Source organism: Rhinatrema bivittatum, chromosome 2 (assembly GCF_901001135.1).
Source record: "Rhinatrema bivittatum chromosome 2, aRhiBiv1.1, whole genome shotgun sequence".
NCBI classification, from domain to species: Eukaryota; Metazoa; Chordata; class Amphibia; order Gymnophiona; family Rhinatrematidae; genus Rhinatrema; species Rhinatrema bivittatum.
In genome coordinates this window covers 148,321,056-148,344,578 of record NC_042616.1, presented here as the reverse complement: position 1 = coordinate 148,344,578, position 23,523 = coordinate 148,321,056, and the positions used below count along the sequence as shown (strand labels likewise).

The following is a 23,523-nucleotide window of genomic DNA, read 5'->3' as shown; positions in this document are numbered from 1 at the left end:
ATCTGACTGCTAGATAGCCAGATAAGTCCAGCGCTAAGCGCACTTTCAAGTATGGCAATAGGAAATAACATAAGCTCTGGCAAGTTAAATGTAAAAAGGTGAGAAAGCAGACTAAGACAGCGTTTGAAAAGAAGCTTGCCATAAAGGTAATAACAAGTAATAAAATGTTGCAAGTGCATTTGAAACGAAAATGGTATTGACCCCAGAGTTCTGAAGATACTCAAACATGAAATTTCAGACCTGTTTCTGGTGATTTTCAACCTATCATTTAAATTAGCCATGGTACCAGAAGACTGGACCAATGTAACACCAATCTTTTAAAGGGGCTCCAGGAGTGACCTGAGAAACTATAGACCAGTGAGTCTGACAACTGCGCTAGGCAAAATGGTGGAAGCTATTCTTAAAAACAATTACTGACCATGTAGTTAGACATGGTTTAATAGGGGAGGGTCAACATGATCTTTGTAAATGGAAGTCTTGTCTTACCAATTTACCAGATATTTTAAAGGTGTAAATAAGCATGGGCATAAAGGTGAGCCAGTTGATATAGTGTCTAAGGATTTTCAAAAGATATCTGACAAAGTCCCTCATGAGAGGCTCCTCAGGAAATTGGGAGGTCATGAGATTGGAGATAGTATCCTATTGTAGACTGGTAACTGGATAAAGGACAGAAAACCGAGAGTAGGACTAAACGGTCAGTTTTCTAAATAGCGAAAGGTCGTGGAGTACTCTAGGCATCTGTACTGGGACCTGTGTTATTTAGCATATTCATAAAAGATCTGGAGAAAGGAAAAACGAGTGAGGTGACCAAGTTTGCAGATAACACAAAATTGTTTTGAGTCATTAAAACAGCAACAGATTGTTGAAAACTGCAGAAGGATCTTGTGAGACTAGGAAACTGGGCATCTAAATGGCAGATGACTTTGCTGGCTTTAACACGGCCTTATATAAGGCAGATTTTAAAACATGCCTCACGTGAGATACATTCCCAGTTTTTCCAGTTAGTCCACCAGTTTCCCCAGTCAATCTCGAGGTCATCCAAACCCCTCTGGTTCTTCATCCCCAGTTGACCCGGGTCCCTCACCCTGTCCTGTAAGCTCTAAAACATGAGATCTGTAGACAGACTCCTCAGCAGGGGCAGCAGTAAAGTTAGGTGGCTAACAAGCTGCTGCACATTGCGGCCTCCAGTTTTAAAGTACAGAGTTATACGTATAACAGTTGGCCCCACCTGGAATGCCTATGCCCCACCTCTTTTCCTTCCCCTTATTTTTTGCTCGCGCGTGCACATATACGTACATAAATCACAGCTTTTCAAATCCATGTTGCTCATGCGTGGCCCACATTCTCGCCTATGCAGGCATTTTTGCGCAAGCTTTTAAAATCAACCCCAAGTGCATTTAAATAAACAAGGAGGACATGTCTGACTGATGTTCCAACAAAAGTTTACTGAAGCACTTGTGAAATAACAGGAATCTGACAGAGAGTACACTTTTATTTAAACAATTTATATTCTGCCTTTCCCCAGAAATGTTGTACAAGGTGGATTGCCTTTGATAAACCCAAAATCCAGAAATAAATTATTACAATTGGCGGCTCGCGTTTGGGCCCCACAAGACACCTCACTCACCCCAGATGCTGCCAAAGTCCTCTTGTAGCATAGACGCCGACAGCCAGGCCTCACCAGTGGCAAGGACGCCACTGCTGCAATGCTCTCAATCCTTCTCCTAAGGCACGTGTGCACCCAGTATGCAGGTTCTTAAAGGGACCACAGTGGGAAAGACCCCGTGCCACCCTCTAATGACATCATGGGGCCCTGCCATTAGGTACCTCAGCAACAGGTCTCCTGGCATCCTCTCGTTATCCCAGTGCATGTTGCTATTCCTAAGTTGTGGTTGCCCTGTCTGTTTCCTTGCCTTGTTTGTTCCTTTGCCTTGTTTTGCCTTGCCTGTGTCTTTCCTCATCTCCTCAATGTCCGGCTGCCTTCCCGTCTGTCTTGTCAGTCCCATCTGTCTCGTCCTTCTCTTTGCTCCCTTGGCTTGTCTTTGGCATGGATTGGACCCCATTGTCTGCTGCCTGGACCTGACCTCTTGCTTCGGACCCAACATTGCCTGTTTGCTACCTGCTCGACCTCTGGTTTGTCTACTGCTGTTTGCTCCCTGTCTCGACCCATGCTTGCCTGGATTTTCATCTTTGGGTTGCCTTAGGAAACCACCTAAGTCCTGCCAGCCCCTGGAACCCAAGGGCTCAACCTGCATGTAATGGGGCTGGTATAGGCAAAGTTCCAGTCAGCCCCTCCAGAGGGCATCCCTACCAGCTGATGGGGTGGACCTACTGGGCTTGCCCATTAGGCAGTGTCAACCACCCCTCAGTAACAAGGCATTACAGGTGTCACATAAATACTTGAATCGGCAACTATGTAGTTCCTCATTTCTTTTACCAAGGTCTTTTTATTCCTTTCTGAAATAAGATGGTTTATAATAGATATTCCAACAGGAATTTAGGGACAATACAAACCATGTACAATGAACACGCCTTCCAATTTAGAATTCCTTATACATGGTACAGCTGAATAATGCTGTTGCTCTGGTTAGATTATTTCCTTACTTGTATTCCTCTGTTTCTTTTTGTACCTGGTAGGTACCTCCTTAGCTCCCTAGTGTATAGGCTGTGAGTAAGCACCTTGTGGGTGCCATTTCTCCTCCTCTTTCCTGCTTTCTCTGGATACTGGATGAATATCCCAACTATTGGGATAAAAGATAAGTAAGAAAGCAAGGACAGCATAAACCTTGAAGGAGTTGTTGCTGAGCAACTGATGCTGAGAGCAGAGAAGGTGTTGACGCAGGAAAAAAACTAAGGTCTGTCCAACGTATTAAACTATTGCTTGCTGTGGGAAGATTGATTGTGCTTTGAAGTACATTTCTTTCTCTTTGGGAGTATGATAAAGCTATTTCCATCCCAGGAAAATGAGAAACCATAAGAGGAGAAACAGTTCCATGAAAATGAGGAACTGGAACTCTTAAACTCCAAAACTGCAAGCAATCACTGCACCTAGGAAATGAAGGGTAGTGGTGGTTGGTAACTCCCTTCTAACAGGTATGGAGGTATCCATCTACCAACTAGACATGTTGCCCTGGGAGTTGTACTGCCTATCAGGTGCCAAGATCAGATATTTCAGAGAGACTACTGAGAATCATCAAGCCTACTAGCTACTAACTGATGTTACTTATCCGCGTTGGCACAAATGAAATGCTAGGTACCACCTGATGGCAACTCTGCCAAAAATATTGAGCATCTCAAACAGCAATTGAACCCGGCCTACCAGGCAGCCGCTGAGGCTGCAGGAAGCCGAAATGCCAGTACCAAGGTCCGATATAATGCCAGGGCCAAAAATCTGGAGTTGAATGATGGAGACCGAGTCTAGTGAAAGCCTTGGGTATTACGGGGAGGCATAAACTGGCAAATCAGTGTCACAAAGAACCATATGACATTTTCTCTAAGCTACCAATACTACCTGTGTACTGGGTGTGGCCTGAAAGTGGACAAGGTCCCAAAAGAACTCTTTACCAAAACCATCAGCTTCCCATAGAGCAGTTGGTACAGTTGCCCTCCACTGTATCTATTGCCACCTCTAGGCCTCCATCAGAAAGACTCAACCAAAGGAGGAGTCAGAGGGGTAATCCACCTATTAATACCAGAGTTGCCTCCAGTCAGTTATCCGAGCCCTCTGACAGTGAAGACTCACAGTCTGAAATAAACTATTCTGTTGCATGTCCAGGGAGAGAGATTCCTGACCTCATTGAGTTGGTGAGGTTATTGACCAAAGCACCAGCAGATGAGCCAACCGATGCAACCTGCCCTAGGCTCACTGAATGCCCAACTAACCCCCACTTACACCAATTCAAAAACCACCCTAACAGCTCCCCAGCCTATGAACAGGTCAGGAGAAACCTCTTCAGAAGGTCCTGAGTTACCTTCAAAATTAATGATACTCAGTCCCCTAATGGAGAAGGTACAAGGGAAAGGCATACAGAAACATGATAAATCCAATGAGACTCCACAGGTTGCCAGTGATAGAGCTGATGATAATCCTCAAAATGAGAATGATGGGAAAAGAAAAATGCCTTAGGAAAATGGGCCATTAAGCCAGTGCAGAAACTCACTTACAGTACTCTAGGGATACCCTCTGAGATCCCATGGTCAATATCCTTCTAGGGAGTGGTAGCAAATATAAAGTGGACACTATGCTTATCATGATACACTTTGTTATGATTCCAATATTGCTATGTTTCTTTAGCCCATATTGTAAATGTATAAGACAGATATATATAACACATCCCCTTTTCAGATGTGTGAGGGCCTGCCATTTAAGTGGGGGGAAAATTTGATAGGGCCACTTTGTATGGCTGTTCCAACCTCCTGGAGCTTACATGAAGCTAACTTTCTGGTTAACTATGAACTTTTTCTGTTTGCTGGTGTGGGTGCCTCAGATGAACTGGCATGTGCTGTTTTCTACCTTCGATGGGAGCTGGGGCTCAGAGAATGCTATTTCTGATAATCCCCTGCATCACAATGTGCTGAAAGCATCTGTATACATCATACAGGTAGCTGCAAGAGCTAGCTTTATAAGACTAAACTGCCCTATGACTGGCTAAAGAGTGCCTGACCCGTTACTGATGAGAAACATCACCTTCAGCACAAGACACTCCAGAGTGCAGTTTCCCTCCAGAACTTCCACTGCCTGGATCTGCTGTATGACCTGCTGCAAGACTGTGAGCTAAGTACTTTATAACTATCTAACCAGCCTTTAAGAAGAGGTTTTCTGAAGGCTGGCATAGCTTTTTGGCATAAGAACATAAGAAATTGCCATGCTGGGTCAGACCAAGGTCCATCAAGCCCAGCATCCTGTTTCCAACAGAGGCCAAACCAGGCCACAAGAACCAGGCAATTACCCAAACACTAAGAAGATCCCATGCTACTAATGCAATTAATAGCAGTGGCTATTCCCTAAGGGGCGGATTTTAAGAGCCCTGCTCGCGTAAATCCACCCGGATTTACGCGAGCAGGGCCCTGCGCGCCGGTGCGCCTATTTTACATAGGCCTACCGGCGCGCGCAGAGCCCCGGGACTCGCGTAAGTCCGGGGTTTTCCGAGGGGGGCGTGTTGGGGCGTGTCGGGGGCGGGCCCGATACGTGCTGCGTTTTCGGGGCGGGATGTAGCGTTTCGGGGGCGGACCCGGGGGCGTGGTTACAGCCCGGGGCGGTCCGGGGGGCGTGGCCGCGCCCTCCGGACCTGCCCCCAGGTCGCGTCCCGGCGCGCTAGCGGCCCGCTGGCGCGCGGGGATTTACGTCTCCCTCCGGGAGGCATAAATCCCCCGACAAAGGTAAGGGGAGGTTTAGACAGGGCCCAGCGGGTGGGTTAGGTAGGGGAAGGGAGGGGAAGGTGAGGGGAGGGCAAAAGAAAGTTCCCTCCGAGGCCGCTCCGATTTCGGAGCGGCCTCGGAGGGAACGGAGGTAGGCTGCGCGGCTCGGCGCGCGCCGGCTATACGGAATCGGTAGCCTTGCGTGCGCCGATCCAGGATTTTAGCGGATATGCGTGGCTACGTGCATATCTACTAAAATCCAGCGTACTTTTGTTTGCGCCTGATGCGCCAACAAAAGTACGCCAAATCGCGCTTTTTGAAAATCTACCCCTAAGTAAACTTGATTAATAGCTGTTAATGGACTTCTCCTCCAAGAACTTATCCAAACCTTTTTTGAACCCAGCTACACTAACTGCACTAACCACAACCTCTGGCAAAAAAATCCAGAGCTTTATTGTGCATTGAGTGAAAAAGAATTTTCTCCGATTAGTCTTAAATGTGCTACTTGCTAACTTCATGGAGTGCCCCCTAGTCCTTCTATTATTCGAAAGTGTAAATAACCGATTCACATCTACTCGTTCAAGACCTCTCATAATCTTAAAGACCTCTATCATATCCCCCCCCTAGCGTCTCTTCTCCAAGCTGAACAGCCCTAACCTCTTCAGCCTTTCCTCATAGGGTAGCTGTTCCATCCCCTTTATACATTTTGGTTGCCCTTCTCTGTCACCTTCTCCATCGCAACTTATATCTTTTTTGAAATGCGGCAACCAGAATTATACACAGTATTCAAGGTGCGGTCTCACCATGGAGCGATATAGAAGCATTATGACATTTTCCATTCTATTAACCATTCCCTTCCTAATAACTCCTAACATTCTGTTTGCTTTTTTGACTGCTGCAGCACACTGAGCCGACGATTTTAAAGTATTATCCACTATGATGCCTAGATCTTTTTCCTGGGTGGTAGCTCTTAATATGGAACCTAACATCGTGCAACTACAGCAAGGGTTATTTTTCCCTATATGCAACACCTTGCACTTGTCTACCTTAAATTTCATCTGCCATTTGGATGCCCAATCTTCCAGTCTTGCAAGAATCATCCTGTAATGTATCACAATCCGCTTGTGATTTCTTAAACACGTCCTGGCGGGAACCTCGGGGCGTCCCCCACCGCATGGACATCATCCGCCTACCATTCTTAAGCTCAGCATGTGTCCTCAGTCTACTTTAGAAGCACCACAGATTTAGTGAGGCACAGCCTTCCAAACAATAGTTGGTGCACAGATAGCAGTGTAATCTGATTTTTCTTCCCACTGCCTTGCTTGGAAGGAGTTACATCTTCCCAAGAAACAATCTTCCTCTTTCTGGACCCTATTCAGCCCCGAGGCCAAGACTGCAACTTCATCAATCTCTACAAGGGCCCCCACCAGGACATAATTTTCTTTCTTAATTTTTTATGGGATTTTATATTGTTTTTATCTTTCTGGATTTCCCTATTGGAATACACCCTTGGGTCAAATGACTGCCCTAAGTAATTCAGACAGAATCTCAAGACTTGGCTGTTCACACACGCCTAGGCATGAGCCCGCTTCTGCCCACTGTCCTGCCTATTCCCTTATGCCCTGTTTACCCTCGCCCCCCTCCCCTCTCTGTCCTTCTTTACACCCCTACCTTCTTTCCAAGCCCCTTCCCCTCCTCTCTAGGTCCCTGACCCTTAGTTCTTGTACTTAATGCACCCCCTCCTTGTATTCTTATTGTATATATTTTATACATTTTTACTTATTTATGTTTCGCGTTTACTGAATGTACAGCAAAGGACCCTGGTTACCCTCCCCTCCCCCAGTTCTTTTATCAGTTACACTGTAAAGCCCTGTTGGCTATGTTCATGTTGTATGGAAACCGATGTGATGTTTTCTTAACAAATGTTGGTATACAAAACTTTAAATAAATAAAAATAAATAAATAAATATTGAGAATAAATTTAGGTGTGGGATTATGATTCTTGTTGGAAATATTCCAGCTAATGATAATGTTGCACCCGGTCGCAGGCGGCTGCGACCTTTGCTGCTCACCTCCTTTCTCTATGCAGCTCCGAGTCTGGGGAGAATGGTGGCCTCTGTTTCCACACGCCGACCCTCATGGCGTGCCTGGGACGGTGTGGGCGCTCCAGGCAGCCATCTTACATCCAGGGGTTACCTAAGGCACGCACGCGCGTGCCTGCCCCTTCTTAAATGCGTCATGGCGGGAACCTCGGGAGTGTCCCACTGCATGATGTCATCCGCCTACCATACTTAAGTTCAGCTGACTTTCCAATGTATCGAGTTAGCAAGGATTCCTGTCCTGATATTTCCACCACACTGGATCTCCGTCTCGCTGTCCTACTGAGTGACCTAGGTACCGCTCCTCAGGGGCCTTGCCGCACTCAGGGCTATCTGCTCCTCGGAGAGCCATTCCTTTCTGTTCTCTCTGTTCCAGTGAAATCCTGCATTGTCCCCAGACGACCCTTGCTGTTCCTGTTTGGACTTCCTCGGTGTCTGATCCTCCATCTACTTCTACAGTACCGGTGTGAATACAGAACCTTCTCTTCTACTTTGTGGCATGGATCCTTGGGTTACCCTGCTTGGGGCCACTACCGGATCCCTCCTGTCTTGTGCAACTTCTCATTGGCTTCCGGCCTACCCCATGCTGCGGACCACTACCGGAGTTGCCAGCACAAGCTACGCCTAGAGAAGGTATTCACCAGACTACTCCACACTGAGGATTACCACTCCGACCGACCAGCTGCAGGTCACTCTCTTGGGACTGACTCTATTTATCCGCTCCTCGGATCACCATTGGCTGTATAATAAAGTTGTTTCCTCTGTTGTCCATCACTGGTGAGACCTTGCTTGTTGTGGTAAGGGCCCACAGGGCTCCTCCCTGTTGGCGGAGTCTTCACTCGCCACGACCCAAGGGCTATACTAGTTCAAGACACACCGAACGTAATAGATAATAGTAAGTGATTTAATTATTACAGCCATCTATATTTTCTCAGTATGATTCTTACTGCCCTTGACTGGTACAGGGTAGGTTTATAGGTTAAGCTTATATTGTACTATACTGTGATGCATAGTGTTGTCTCAGTCTTCTGCCAGAATTGCTTCTTGTATTTAAGTAAACAGAATTGATCTGTCCTTTTGGATGTTGTGAATGTTATTTACAAGTACTAAAATAAGTAAGAGGCTGCAGAGATCAAACTTGGTGTGGTATCGGGGAGATAGGGTCACTGTTTCCATCCCTCTCAGGTAACGGACCCAGAGGTAATACATATTGGTATTTGTATCTTCTCATCTTCCCCATCCCTACACATAGGGATAATATAAATTTTGGGCAAAGGAGAGCTACAGATGCTTAACTGCATAGGGAGGAGAATAACCAGCCAAAAAGGAGAGGTGATATTGCTTCTGTATAAATCTTTGGTGAGAACTCATTTGGAGTAATGTGTACAATTCTGGAGATCGCACCTTCATAAGGAAAATAGCTGTCCAGAGGGCAGCTACTAAAATGGTCAATGGTCTTCAACAAAAAGCATAAAGAGACAGACTTAAATATCTAAACATATATACCCTGGAGGAAAAGAAGGAAAGGAAAGACATGATAGAGACATTTTAATACCTCTAAAGAATAAATGCACAGGATACAGGCCTCTGTCAATGAGGAGGTTATGGGATGAAGATGAAAGGGGGTAGATTCAAAGAGTAATCTAAGAAATATTTATTTACAGAAAGGGTGGACAGCACATGGAACAGCTTCTCTGTGGATACAAGGACAGTACCTGAATTCAAGAAAGCATGGGACAAGCACAGAGGAACTCTGAGGGACAAGAAAGGATTATAAAAATAAGCAAGAGATGTATGGACAGGCAGACTGGATGGCCCCGATAGTCATTATCTGCTGTCATGTTCTATGTTTCTATCAGTTGTAGCATCTGGCTTTAAATGGAGTCAAATGATCCAGCAATTGCTCAAATTGGTTTTTCCAAGCATGTATCCACTAATCAATTGGCTCAATGAGATCTCCAGGAGGAGAGAGCCTAAGAGCACATCAGATGGCCTCATAGATTTTTTTTTTTTTTTAGATTTTTGGATATATGGTTTGACAGAGATTTGTGGGCTATGCTCGTCACATTTGTTCCTCTGACCCCATTTCTACCCAGTTCCTCAGCTGTATCTCACCTGCAGTTATTCCTTCAGTATATCAGTTTCCACTGCAACTGTTCTTGCTGCTTTCCAACATCCTGTGATCATATTACTCCTCAAAAACCTTTACTGGATCCTTACCTGCCCTTCCATTGGCTCATCACTCTCATCCATTTCACATCCAAACTACCAGAATGTGCCATTCAGCTATACTGCCTTGACTTTCTTGTGTATCTCATTCCAATCTAGCTTCTGCCCTGTTCATCCATACATGCAAAATTTGTCAGTGCAACATTCTGGTGCATGTTCAGGAGAAAAAGAAGTGGCCAGAGCAGCTGCTGTTGCTGGTTTGGCAGCAAGTGAGAAGCAGAAGAGGGAGAGATGGATGGACTGATGACAATAAAACTGCTGCTGCTGCTCCTGCTCACCCTGGCCTTCTCTCTTCAGGAGTGGGAAACTAATCGTGTAGCCCTTTCCATGGCTAAGAATCACAGGAGACAATAGGGATGTGCAGCAGGGACAGATACGTTCGATTCGGTATTTGTATTCGTCGAGACCCAAATCCGTTACATCCGTTTTCGGGGGACCCCGATTCGTCCATTAGTTACATATGGTATTCTATTCCCATTAAAGTTAAAAAAAAACCAACCCATCCCAACCCTTTAAATTTAATTAACTACAACCCCCACCCTCCTGCCCCCCCAAGACTTGCCAAAAGTCCCTGGTGGTCCAGCGGGGATCCTGGAGCGATCTCCTGCACTTGGGCCGTCGGCTGCCGGTATTCAAAATGGCACCGATAGCCTTTGCCCTTACTATGTCACAGGGGGTACCGATGCAATTGGTCGGCCCCCATCACCTGGTAGGAGCACAAGATGACGCCGGCCATCCATTGCTTGGCTTCCTGTCCCAAGATTTCATTGATATCACTTCTTGAGCATTCTCCATGCATTTCCCTTACCCGTTTCTATAGGGGCCTGATGTCATTACAGCAACATTGCATGTCGGAAAAGGAATAATGAATTTCCTACATATTTTAAAGAGGTAGATAATGGAGAGGGACCAGCCCTAATTCCCTCATTATTCACTGCTATTTGGGTGCCTTAGAAGCCACTTTTTAAATTCAGGATAGTGATTAAGATATATGTTTAACCCACTGTGACAGAACCAAGGATCTGCACATTGAGAAGCAGCCTAGAGATATGGAGCAAGTAGTCTACCAGTGACACAAAGATCACTTTAAAAGGCACAGCTGTTACACAGATATATACCGTATATGCATTCCTTATGCAGCAGATGCTATGGCAAAATACTAGTAGCAAGAATAGAATTTTAGTATCGGTAATGACATGCCCATTTGACTAATTCTTTTCAGTTATGACTTTACTTTTATTGCTTTTTTTCCTCTAGCTTCAAACTTTTTTCAGTACTGTCAGTGGTATCCTTGGAAAACAGAAATCTAACTTGAATCCCTATTTTTAATGACTTAGATAACATATGTTATGAATAACTTCTGTAGGAATTGAGGTTGCTTGATCTACCTCAGATTAACAATGTACAGTGTTGGTTAACCATACATTTCTTTTGCTTTCTCAGTAACATGAAATTCTATTTTCTTCAATTAATTGTTCGGTTCATCAAATACAGCACATTGGAGACTGCTGAGACATATTTATAAATATGTTTTGAATTACTTATTAGAAAACATTTCTCCCTAATAGCTTTGTTACTGTGGGAATGGACAAAGAATTTGCCTCTACTGTAATGGCTACCATCGTTTTATCCCCCATTATTGCTTTTAGCTAAAATCTTTTTGAGAGGTTTTCCTAAGAAACTGAATTTGAGTTATTGGGCAGTAGCTTTCATGTTAAAATGCAGAGTAGCAATTTGTCACTGATTGTCATAAGATTTCAGATTCAAACTATAGCTGAACAATATTGAATATTAAATACTTTTTTCAATATAGAATATGTTTTAAAACAATGTACAGTAGATTGAAGCTATATTGCCTCTGTCATCACACAATTTCTGGCACTGCCAGTAAGGAAGGCCGAAGCATATAAAGATGGTAGTAATAACCATTGTCAAGTGCATTGTAATAGAATGGTCTGGTATAAAAACTGCCCTGATCCTGAACAGGCCTAATGCCAGCACTGCTTTCTTGCACAGAGATCATCTAAAGAAGACCAAGTAATAGCAGGAAGAGGAAGTGTGATAATATGATCTTCTGTCCTAATTAAGTTCCCCCTGGTTAAATTTTAAGCAGTGATGTGGAGGTGGGGGAGGGAAGGAATTCTAACTTCCCCATTAATATTTAGCATTTTCCAATCACCTCCTGTTCTCTGGTTTGAAGTCACCACAACTTCTACCCATAATACCTTCATTAATGAGGAAAGATATCTAATATGCTAAACATAATTACAACCTGAGTAGCAAAGGATGAAAACTTTTGCCCTCACTTCTTGCAAACAGTTATTTTGTCATCATCAGGCCCCACTCTCTCATAGGACCACTTTACATTTTAGGAAGAATGATATAAATTCCAAGGCAGATGTTAAATCTCTGTCATGGGTCATGGGACTATGCTAGACAAAAGGAAGATCAGTTGAGCCAAAGAATCTGTTATTTAGTGGTCTAAAATGAAACCTAAGTTTAAAGAGCAAAGATGGTAAATCTTGATAAGAAAGTTACCTCTTCTAAAGAAATCCGATCTAATGCAGCTCAGCAAATGCCATGGTACACTATTAAATCTTTCTGCAGTTCTCCTGGCTTCATATCCACATGGAAAGAGTCTTTTTCCATATAAATCAAGAAGATATGTAATGCTTTTCTAAAACTGTTTGTATTAACTATTTTCAAGTTACAAATATTTCATGAAAAAATGCACCTCACTCTGAAGCTGCGTGACTCCTCTTGCAAAGACAGTGTCAATAGTGGCTGGCATCTCTTTGTACAAACAGTTTGGCAGCTCTTTCTTGCCTGCTTCTTTATACTTTGTCTAAGAAAAGAAAGAAGACAAATAATGAGGAAATACGGTAATTTTATACACAGTTAAAACAATCTGTTTTATTAAGATACAAATGAATTTCAACAAGGAATGATCTGGTATTGTATTGTATTATATAACAGTACAATGTATATTTAAAATTAACTATTTTCCTCTTTGTTTTGCGGGGAATTGTTTTTGCCTATCTCCCATATAAAAGCACTGTCTGGATCAACTTCTTACTAAAGAAAGCAACATTGAAGTTAGCAGAATGGAAGATCAAGGTCTGGCCACGGAGGATTAGGAAACAGTTTTATTTTGTAAAAAACCCTCTTTCAGTTCATAGGACAGGGCCTTGCGACACTCGTCCAAATGGGCTGCAAAAAGACCTGATTTTTCATAATAGCCATAATGAATATTTATGAAATATATTTGAATATGTTTAGTCCTTGAAGCTGACTATTTGGTTACCCTGAAAAGCAGACCTGTTTGAGTCCCTCAAGGACTGGAGAGCAAGTGTTCCAACACAGTTTAAATAACACAATAACTTTCTACTACAAAGAGATCATGCAGGCTTTCAAATACTGAATCTGGTCCATAAAATAATGTATATTGCTTGATAACACTGAAACATTTTGGATAACACCTTGAAAATGAAGTATGATTCTTTAGAAAGTGAAACCTTTTATTGAACCAATGTAATTTAGCTGTTCCCCCATGTTGGTGCTTTATCCTAGACTAGGGATGTTACCGGTCCAGGTTCAGGTCCGGACAGGGAGGAAGATTTCTCTTCTGGGGACCCTGGTGCTGTCTATCATCACCTCTGTGATGATTTCACACTTAAACTCAAAACTCTCCAGAATGTGCCAAATAGTGAAGAACAATAGCAGGGAAGCCCAAATCAGAACAACTAGGAGCAACCCAGAGGAATAAAGGGGCCCCTCCATCTCCTAGTAAGCTAAAAAGGTAGAAAAGAAACCACTCTTGAGTCTGAAATAGGTGTTCAGATGCAATCGTCTTTACTGTAACTTAAAAAGAATGGTCTAGGCCACAATACCAAAAATCAAAAACAGCATCAGAAATATGATGTCAATGAATATTATTGTCAATTTGTCCATCTTAGGTGTTGGCTCTCTTCTCACTTCTCTTGCAGCATTATCTATAGAGAAAGAGTTCTCAATCTGTGATGCTGGGTAACTGGAATGGGGTTCCAGCATAAAGTCAATAACAAGGTGAAAGAATCTCCCCAGACACAAAAACTGAGGGGTAACAGTTCCCAAGTACAATAACATCTACCACTCTACTTTGGTCAAACTCCTAAACTTTATTTTCAACTGGGAAAATTCTCAAAAGGGGTTAGCCCCATGGGTCATCTCAAAGATCTCTCAATTTCTTCTTACCCTTGCTTCTTCGTGTCACTGAGGCAACAGGATCCTTGTCCCAATTATTTGGGATATCTGGGATACACCCTTCTCTTCAAACTGATCAAGTTCAAAGCCCAAAATCTTATTCAGAAGTCCATCAATATCCAAAAATGACAAGTGATGAACAGAAGCCCACCCAAAAGTATTGGTCAATTTTCTCTTGAGATCCTGGGAAGAATCTCAAAATCCAATCTCCTCCTTAAGATCCTAGGGGGATTAAAACTTCTTAATAATGACTGAAATCCTGAAGGGATTTCTTTCTCCTAAACTGATATCCTAGGGGAATCTCCTACTCCTCCAACAACCAGCTTGAGATCCTTTGGGAACCTCCAGCTGCTCTCCTCACCAACTCTTTAGCTTCTCCTTCCCACTTGCTTTGAGATGCTGGAGGAATCTCTAGCAGTGACTCTTATCTCTTCCTCTGTCACCTTCCTACTAAAGCACTGAGTGCTCCAGGGGATTATATACCCTAGATGTCAAACCACCAAAAAGGTGGGGTTAAAGCAATGGGAGAAATTCTAAAATACGAAACCCCTCCTACTATCCCTAGCTAGAAAATCTCTGGGAAATATTAGTGACTGGCGAAGCCCGGTCACTGTAAGAAATATCCAAAGACACTAAAAGAGATTCCTGTGGCTTTTAAGAACCTCTTGGCAAATTATTTTATGTAAATAATTTATTTTATGTAAATAAAAAATCTACCCTGAGGAAACGCGCTCTATCCACAGCGGGCCCGTCACTCTGGAACTCACTACCACCGGACCTCCGCCTAGAACCGTGCCATACTACGTTCAAGGTGAAACTCAAGACTTGGCTCTTCCTTCAAGCTTTCCCAGAGAGCTAAAGCAGGAAGAACAAACATCCAGCCTTGTCTTACCACAATAATGCAATGCTCACATTGAGTCAGTTTTGTTCCAAGTTGTTATCTAAGTTGATCTTAGTTGTTTCTTAATATAATATATTATACTGTATTATAGTTCTTCTGTTCATTATATTATATTTGATATGTAAACCATGTTCCATGTAAACCGCCTACCCGGCGATAGTTATCTCTGTTAAATGTGAACCGGAGTGATATGTATTGTATACAGGAACTTCCGGTATATAAAAACCAATAAATAAATAAATAATAAATAAATAAAGAGCTTTATTGCCTGGTGCAGACTGGTGAAAGCACTTTGATATGAGATCGACAGCTGTCACAAAATTGTTAGCAAGAAAAGATGTAGAATAAAGCAACCTTTGCAGAAGAAAGCAACCCCTTATCAATTAGGCAAAAAATAAATCCCTAATAATAAATTCAGAGGCCAATGTTATCACAGCCATACAGGATGACTATAGGTAATCCCCAGGGCAAGAGTAGCACAGGATTTAGCAACAAGGCAGAGTAGGATATTCTGCTTGACTGGCCACCTCCCTCTTGAATTGAGCATGAAGGTTGTGGTGGCCAGCAGGACTTAGCAGAAGGTGCATTTTAGCTTGGGATACAGGAAGGTACCCATTAAGGCACAGCTGGCTGAAAGGTACAGAAAGATGCCCACAAGACATCTTTCTTGTAAACCAAGTACATGAAAAGAAGTAGGCAGGACAAGAACAAGACTAAACAAAGCACAGGGTAACACAAGGACATGACAAAGCTGAAAGAATACAAGACAAGGCAGGAACCGGACAAAAAAAGACACCAGAAGGCCAATACTGAGGTCAAACAGGCAGAACATAACACCCACCCACCAGGACCATGAAAGCCACTAGAAGGCCACACAGAAAACAGTAGCAATAGCCAGGAACCTAGACAAGAGTTAAGGGAAGGATCTAGGGAAACCACAGGAAGGAGTAAGGGGACTGTAAAATGAGGCAGAGAGCTGTGAGTGAGGCAGGCTTTTAAGGCATAGCAATGGTGACTCATGTGCCTTTGAGGCAAGCCTGTGCAGGTCAGACTGCGGCCCAATGAGCACCCCAGCAGGCAGGATACTTGCAAATGTTCTACAATTCATTAATATCAGCTGTAAACATGGAGGTTGGTATTCAATGCCAGTCAGCTAGATACATTCAGACTTATCCAGTCAAGTGGTATCGTTTCAATATTCAGATGGGGCAGAGCTATATTGCTGGCTAACTTAGCCAGATAGGTTCCAATATTCAGCTTTATCTGGCTAAGTTAACCAGATAAGCTAGACTTGCTATTGAGCAGGGCTAAAATTATCCAGATAAACCTATCTAGTTAATTATTAGACAACTAGAAAGTCAATCTTCAAAGCTGGCCGTTTAAGTAACTTAGCTGGATATAACTTATCAGGTATTTTTAGAGGTACTGCTAAACTGCTGAATACGGATTTATATCCGCACTTAGCCACATAAGTTATAACTGGCTAAGTTTAGATCTGCTGTATGGCATGTCTAACGTAGCCGCAGAAGTTACACTTAAACAGCTAAACAGCGCTGAACACGCTTTGAATATTGAACTCCAGATATATTCCGCAATGCGGACTCGCCACTGAATATCCCAGTGAAGATAGCCAGATATGTTTATCCACCTAACTTCTTCAGCTAAATAGCAGCTGAACATGGACCTCATGGTGTTTAACTTGTGTGTTAATGGCTTGCATTAATGAAATGCATGTTAACATAGGAATTAATGTACATGTATTAAAAAGAAAGAAGAAAACTTCAATAAAGGAAGTGTTTTGTGTTTGATAAGTACAATTCTGAAATTCACTAACATGAGACTTCACTAACATTTTTGCACTATAGCTGGTGTGAAATCAAGTGGTAAATGATGTGAAACTCTGAGCTTCTCTAATGATACTGTCTAGAGCCCATTGTGGGCAAGAGACCGCAGATTATTTGTTATTATTTCTGATATCACTTCTGTTAAATATGGGGTAGATTTTAAAAAGGAGCGCACGGGCGTACATGTGTGCGCGCTACCCAGCGCGCACATATGTATACCCAATTTTATAATATGCGTGCGCAGGTGTGTGCATGTTATAAAATCCTTGCATGCGCTGAGCCCACTCCAAGCCACACTGCCTTCTCCCGTTCCCTACCCCAGCTTCCCTTCCCTTCCCCTACCTCCCTCGCACTTTCCCCCCCTACCTTTGTTGATTTCTTTTTAGTGTTTTAAAACTTACTTCAGCCCTGGGGCTGAAGTAAGTTGTGCACGCCGGCCGACTGCCGGTGCGCAATCCCCAGCCCAGCGGCTGTGCGGAGGCATCTGACCAAGCGCTGTCCCTGCCCCTGAACCGCCCCTTTTGTAAAGCCCTGGGACTTACACGCGTCCCAGGGCTTTACGCGCATCGTCGGCCCTTTTTAAGGGGGTCATTTATCAAAGTGCTATATGGCATTTTTGCTTGCAAAAACACCTTTAATGCATGCAAAAACACCATAACTCATAGTGCAATGCAAAATTAGGAAAAGGGGAGGAGTTTGGGGCGGGATTTGTGGCCAAGTGGGCTGGCTTCATAATTTGCAAAGCCATATCGCACGGCTTTAATGCGGATTATAACTACACCTTTTCCATTTGCCTTAAGTCGTGCGATATGGCTTTATCACGCTTTGCAATGTTTTCGCAAATACCGTTTTTAGTATTTTAAGCTGCTGGAGAGCCAGCCTAGCTATCAGGCCCTCATACCAGACAGAAAGAGAGAGAGAGAGAGAGAAATAGAGAGGCCTAGCTATAAGGTTCTCATACTAGGTAGGTATTTATACCTCTATATAATAGCGCTCATCACATGCAAATGCCATGTTGATGAGCCTATTAGGTATTTACCCGCAATACAGAAAGCAAAATGTGCGGCCAAGCCGCACATTTTACTTTCAGAAATTAACTCCTGCCAAAGACAGAAAAGCAGAAAAAACTGCTTTTTAATATCATAGCGATATTAAGTTGGAGGTCCCAAAAATAAAAAAAATAAAAATCTTATTAAAAAAAAATCTACCCATGCCCCGCGGGTTGGAAAACGGACGCTCAATTTTTCCGGCATCCGTGTTCTGAATCCATGGCTGTCAGCGGGTTCGACAACCAATGCCGGTAAAATTGAGCATCGGCTGTCAAACCCGCTGACATCCGCCGCTCCCGCCAATAAGGAGGCGCTAGGGACGTGCTAGTGTCCCTAGTGCCTCCTTATTAGTGCGGGCCCTAATTTAAATACTGAATCGCGCACCCAGGAGAGGTGCCTGGGCACACATTGGGAGAGCGGGTGCTCGCCTCGGAGCGCCAGCTTTCCCGCGCAGTTTATTGTATGGGCCTGTGAATGTGTTAATGTACTGTCTGCTATCCAGCTGAAATCTAGCCTTCCCTGTGTTACCACCTCCCTATTTCTCCTTTACTTCTGTCATATTGCAGAATACTACAGTATGAAATCCTGAAGCAGGTTACAATTGAGCATTATGATGACTGTGATAAAACGTGTATTAACTAAAGGCCTGAGCCATTTCTGTCATTTACTCTCTGCATTGAAAGAATCGGTATTCTGGAAAAAGCTGATATCCAATCGCTTGCATGATCCAGCACATATGTATGTCATTTTTATGTACAAGATGTGTGAATGCAAGGAAAGCCTGGGTTGAGCTTTAGGGGGTTTTTATCCAGAGTTAATTAAGAATGACAATGTTGAGGCCTTCATACTGTTGATGCAACTCCATCAAGGCTCTCAGCTTCAATGGCAGGGAGAAAAGGGGAATTGGATTCAAACAGCAACCAACGAAGGTCCTGACTTTTATGGTCTGGGAAATTGATAAGCATGGGGGTAACCTGCATGGCGCAGCAGATACTACCATAAGCTTACTGAGCAGATTACATGGACCACCTGATCCTTTTCTGCCGTCATTTCTATGTTTCTATGAAGGTACGCATTTTAAACCCCCTGAGTACTTTTAGCCATACCTGAGGAAGGCAAGTTTCGGCAAGAGCGATTTAGTCAGGTAAATTGACATCTACCCAAGAAACGGCTCTGAAAATTGCACTGAATGGGCTAAATTTTCAAAGCTTTATGTAAAATTGCCCAGGTTTCAGTTCATGTAAAAATATTGAACATGCAAAACTTGATTTTTTTGTGTACTTTTATGTACACTAGGAATAAATATTCCGGGGAAGGGGGTGGAGCCGGGGCAGAGTTGAGATTTACATGTGTAGAAGGGCTGCCATTTTCTGTGCTTAAGAAAATGTCCCTGCCCCTTACAAGCATGCGGGATGGGGCTTTGGCTGGTCTGAGTGCCCTCAGTATGACCAGATCCTGCCTGTCAGTGATATAAGAGCATGGTTATTTTGGAAAAGAGGAGCTCCGTCACACATTGGGAAGGGAAATGTAGAGGTTTAAAAGTCCCCGGTCCCGGGGGGGAGGGGAGTTGGGAGGAGTAGGACTCTAAGCTCTGGAGTTCTAGGAGTATTCGGGCCATCTTTCTCAGAGTGGTTCCACTGAGTCTTTCTCCCCTTGAGCTGAAAAGAGAGAGAAAAGAAGATACTGAGAGGTAGTGGACCATTGTATTGGGGGTTGCTGAGAGGAAGAGCATCCAACCTGTGAAGGTCATCAGAGGCAAAGACTGATCCCGATTTCCTCAGTCCCTGTGCTAAAGCACACAGAGCAAAGGCGTGCTTGGTAGAGGAGAGGAGATACAGTCAGCTACCCAATAGGTACAGGGAGGACCCAAGGAAGTGAGGGGTGTCTGCCCTGAGTAGGAAAGGTGTTGGAGGCAAAGGAGAGGGACCGGATATTTGTTTTGTGTAATCTTTGGACTTCATTACACATACTGGTGGACTGCTCAAGTGTACTTGTTTTGGATGTTGTGTTTAGCCATCAATTTTGCAGTAAAGACTTTGTTCGAACAACGTACTGAGAGTGAAGCATGCTTTGTCCAGCTGTGAACAGACTGCCCAGTGTGCCGAGGAGTCCCTGTGAGTGAGTAAAACCTAAGAGCCATGGAAACTGGTGTGTTCTCCCTCATAAGGGAATCCCCAGGTACAATCAGGGACCTTGCATAGTTTGTAGCCCTCCCATGTGCCCCTCCCAACCCCGCCCAGAACGGGGCAGGGTCTATACATGCATATTTTTTTTTTCAAAAGTGTGCGTGTAAATTACACCCTGCAAAGAGCTGGTACAACTTTACAGGGGTTATTTTGTGCCTGGAGAAGGGAAATGACCTGAGGTTTTTTAAAGCAAACTTATGAGCATTGGTTCACTCTGCATATAAAAGTTACACACAGTTATAAAATTGCCCTCCCTGTGACTAAATTATATATTGCCAGATTGTAAATTAAGCTAAACAATAATTGCCAGGGTTTTTCATTTTAAAAAGGCTTCTTATGACAAGACCTACTGTAATTCTGTATGTGATATCCCTTGGGATCACTACTAGATGGCCCTAGTTCCAGATATGGGTCAGAAGCACTTCCTATGAGGATGCTGGAGTGGTAAGCTCATTTCTGCATAACTGCAGGTAGCAGTAGAAAGCCTGGTATTTTGAGTTGTCTTTTGAAGGAAGAGGAGTGGTTCAATTGTCTTCAATTATAGGCCTCACTGTCAGAGACCTGAGAGAAGCACATTCTTGTCCCGTACATAACCTGCCTGGAAAAGTTTGTCTCAGTTTTGTATAAGTGAGTAATTTTTGGAGAGTCACTTTTGGAGCTGTTTGAAAATTACTGCTGCTTATTCTGTGAGGACCCATTCCTACCTAGAAGCGGTCAGGTTAGAGAAGATTTTTTTTTTCCTTTTTGGTTTGGGAAATGTACTTTCCTGCCTAGAACACAGGAGTGAGGATTTTCCCTGACTGCGCTGATGGTGGGGACTTTCAATCCGAAAGATCCAGAGTGACATCAGAGGCGAAAGTTGTGAGGACCAAGAAGTTCATTTGGAGGTCCCCAATGGAATCTCGAGATCTCAGGTATTTTTTTTCCTGGGGGAGACCCATTCCGAATAGGGGGACCCCTATATTATCAGTAACTTGCTTCCAAAACCTGAGAGGTTATCCTAGTACTAAGGGACACCTACCCAGAGAAGCAGGATATAGATTGTGGAGAAATCATTGATGCAAGAGTGACAAAGATAAACAGGCCTACTATTAGCCTTTGGGGGACTTTGAATATTTGCTGGCACGATTCATGTTCCTGTTTATGGACTATTATGGTATGCCCGTGAATTTTTATGACTAGACATCAATTGTTTTGTGATTGTCTTTATTTGTATTATTTTGTGACTGTTTTATTTGTATATCTATATATATCTATATATATCTATATATATTTTATTTGTATATATTTATTTGTATATTACTATGTTTAATTGGTTATCTATTCTATTTGTTCCATCATTATTGTTATTGTTCTATTGTTACCTGTTTTATTGTTTTATTGTTCAATTGATCTATGTAAAGCCCCCTACTCTTTTTGGGCATTTAAAAGTTGTATGTAAACCGGATTGATTTGTAGTTCCTACAAGAACTTCGGTCTATAAAAATTAAAAATAAATAAATAAAATAAATATCGCCTAGACCACAGATGTAGGCAATTCATAAATCCTAAGAAAGAGAAAGAAAATGTGTTTGGTGCTAGATGATAACCACTTGAAGACTTGTCTCAGTAAACTTAGTTTTTGGAACACCCCACTCGCGTGTCCAGCATGGTTACAAGCACGGGGAAAGAGGATTTCCGAAGAGACTGTAGGTAGAGCCAGTGAAGAGGTTTTTCTCCCTATGCCTTGGGCCCTGGATGTCTGTCCTCCCCCCTTTTTGGAGAACCCATGCTCTGGGGCTCTTTTGGGTTTGTGAATGTGTGCAGGGACTTAACCCTGGAACTAAGAAAGCCTTCAAGGTTAAAAACTCAATAAAAAATCAATAAAAGCTTAATGTGTACAGAAAGCAGTACTTTGCTAAAATAGAGACCAGATATTTAGAGGACATCTTTATATTTCTCTTTAAGTGACAAACAATACATTCAAATGAGATAGATGCAATTGCCACATTGAAAAATCCCATGTTGCTCACACAAAAATAAATCTGATCCAAGATCAAAATCACAATAACTTTGACCAGCAAAACTGATTGTACTCAGAACTGTTAAAAAATGTTTTGGATTTCCAATTTCAATCTCACTCGCAGCAATCAGAAAGTTTTTTGTAATCAGTCAGCACCATCCAGCCCAGCACTGCAGCTTGGGAGTAACATATCAAGAAAATGAATCTCCCCTCCAGGCCATCTGCGCATCTGCACAATACACAGGCCAATGTGCTCTTCCAGTTTTCATCTACAGCAAGCCCAAATATTCAAAATGGCTCAGCTGTAGGCTTTTTGTGTACTCATAAAATCATCTCTGCATCATAATCAAAAATGCCCTCTCTAATGCTGCAAATGTAAATTCATAAATTTCCATATGTGATAAGAAAAAAAACATAAGGAAACATAAGAAAATGCCATACTGGGTCAGACCAAGGGTCCATCAAGCCCAGCATCCTGTTTCCAACAGTGGCCAATCCAGGCCATAAGAACCTGGCAAGTATCCAAAAACTAAGTCTATTCCATGTTACCATTGCTAATGGCAGTGGCTATTCTCTAAGTGAACTTAATAGCAGGTAATGGACTTCTCCTCCAAGAACTTATCCAATCCTTTTTTAAACACCGCTATACTAACTGCACTACCACATCTTCTGGCAACAAATTCCAGAATTTAATTGTGCGTTGAGTAAAAAAGAACGTTCTCCGATTAGTTTTAAATGTGCAACATGCTAACTTCATGGAGTGCCCCCTAGTCTTTCTACTATCCGAAAGAGTAAATAACCGATTCACATCTACCTGTTCTAGACCTCTCATGATTTTAAACACCTCTATCATATCCCCCCTCAGTCGTCACTTCTCTTCTTTTTATGGGGCATTCTCCCACATTTAGAGGGCATTTTCAGAGGTAATCTAATTTTTGAGCAGTACGTAAAGTGCAATAATATATAAATGCATATTTGTTCATCATCCACTTGTAGCTCAAAACTCAAAGATGTGAGAGACACTTTCAACAACACTGAAGTGCTGGACCAGGGGTGCAACCATCAGGTGGGATTAGCAGGCTGTCTAGGGCGGTGTCACTGGACGGGGCACCACCAGGGTATGAGAAGGTGCCATTTTCAAACTGTGAAAAAAGAAGCAACAGCAGTCACAGAGCACTCACTAGGTGAAAGAGAGAAAGAGAGAGAGAACTGTAAAAGAGGGTGACCATAATCTCTTATATATCTACCACTGTCAGAGTGCACATTCAGCTCAGGGTGGGTTTGGGGGGGGGGGGGGAGGAATTGGCAATGTTACACTGATCTGCCTAGGGCGCTACAGACCATTTCACTGGCCCTGTTCTGGACTTGCCGCAGATGAACTTTGGAGTAGCAAGCTGACCTGTTTGAGTGTTGTACAGATGTCCTATCTTGTCTCAAGAGTCTTCTTACCGATTATTTATTACTATATGCCAGGTTTCCGACCTGGAAGCCTCCCCTTGGATGATATGTGGGGGCCAGAGAGGGTCTAGACTTTTCACAGTTCACAGCCAGCCCACCCAGGGCTGGTCTAGAAATACTAAAGAGTAGCAGCTGAGTTTACCAGTCCAATCAGT

General features: G+C 43.1%; 1 protein-coding gene across 5 annotated transcripts in view; it reads right to left on the bottom strand.

Moving 5' to 3' along the window:
• Window positions 1-23,523, bottom strand: part of NEBL (nebulette) — a 673,305-nt gene that overhangs the window by 289,978 nt on the left and 359,804 nt on the right. For 4 of the 5 annotated variants that reach the window (XM_029588726.1, XM_029588729.1, XM_029588727.1 and 1 more), the window contains exon 4: window positions 12,421-12,531. The exons of the other annotated variant lie outside the window; for it this stretch is intronic. In XM_029588726.1, coding sequence (XP_029444586.1) covers window positions 12,421-12,531 — 111 coding nt within the window. The remainder of the gene's footprint in view (window positions 1-12,420; window positions 12,532-23,523) is intronic. 5 annotated transcript variants of the gene reach the window in all.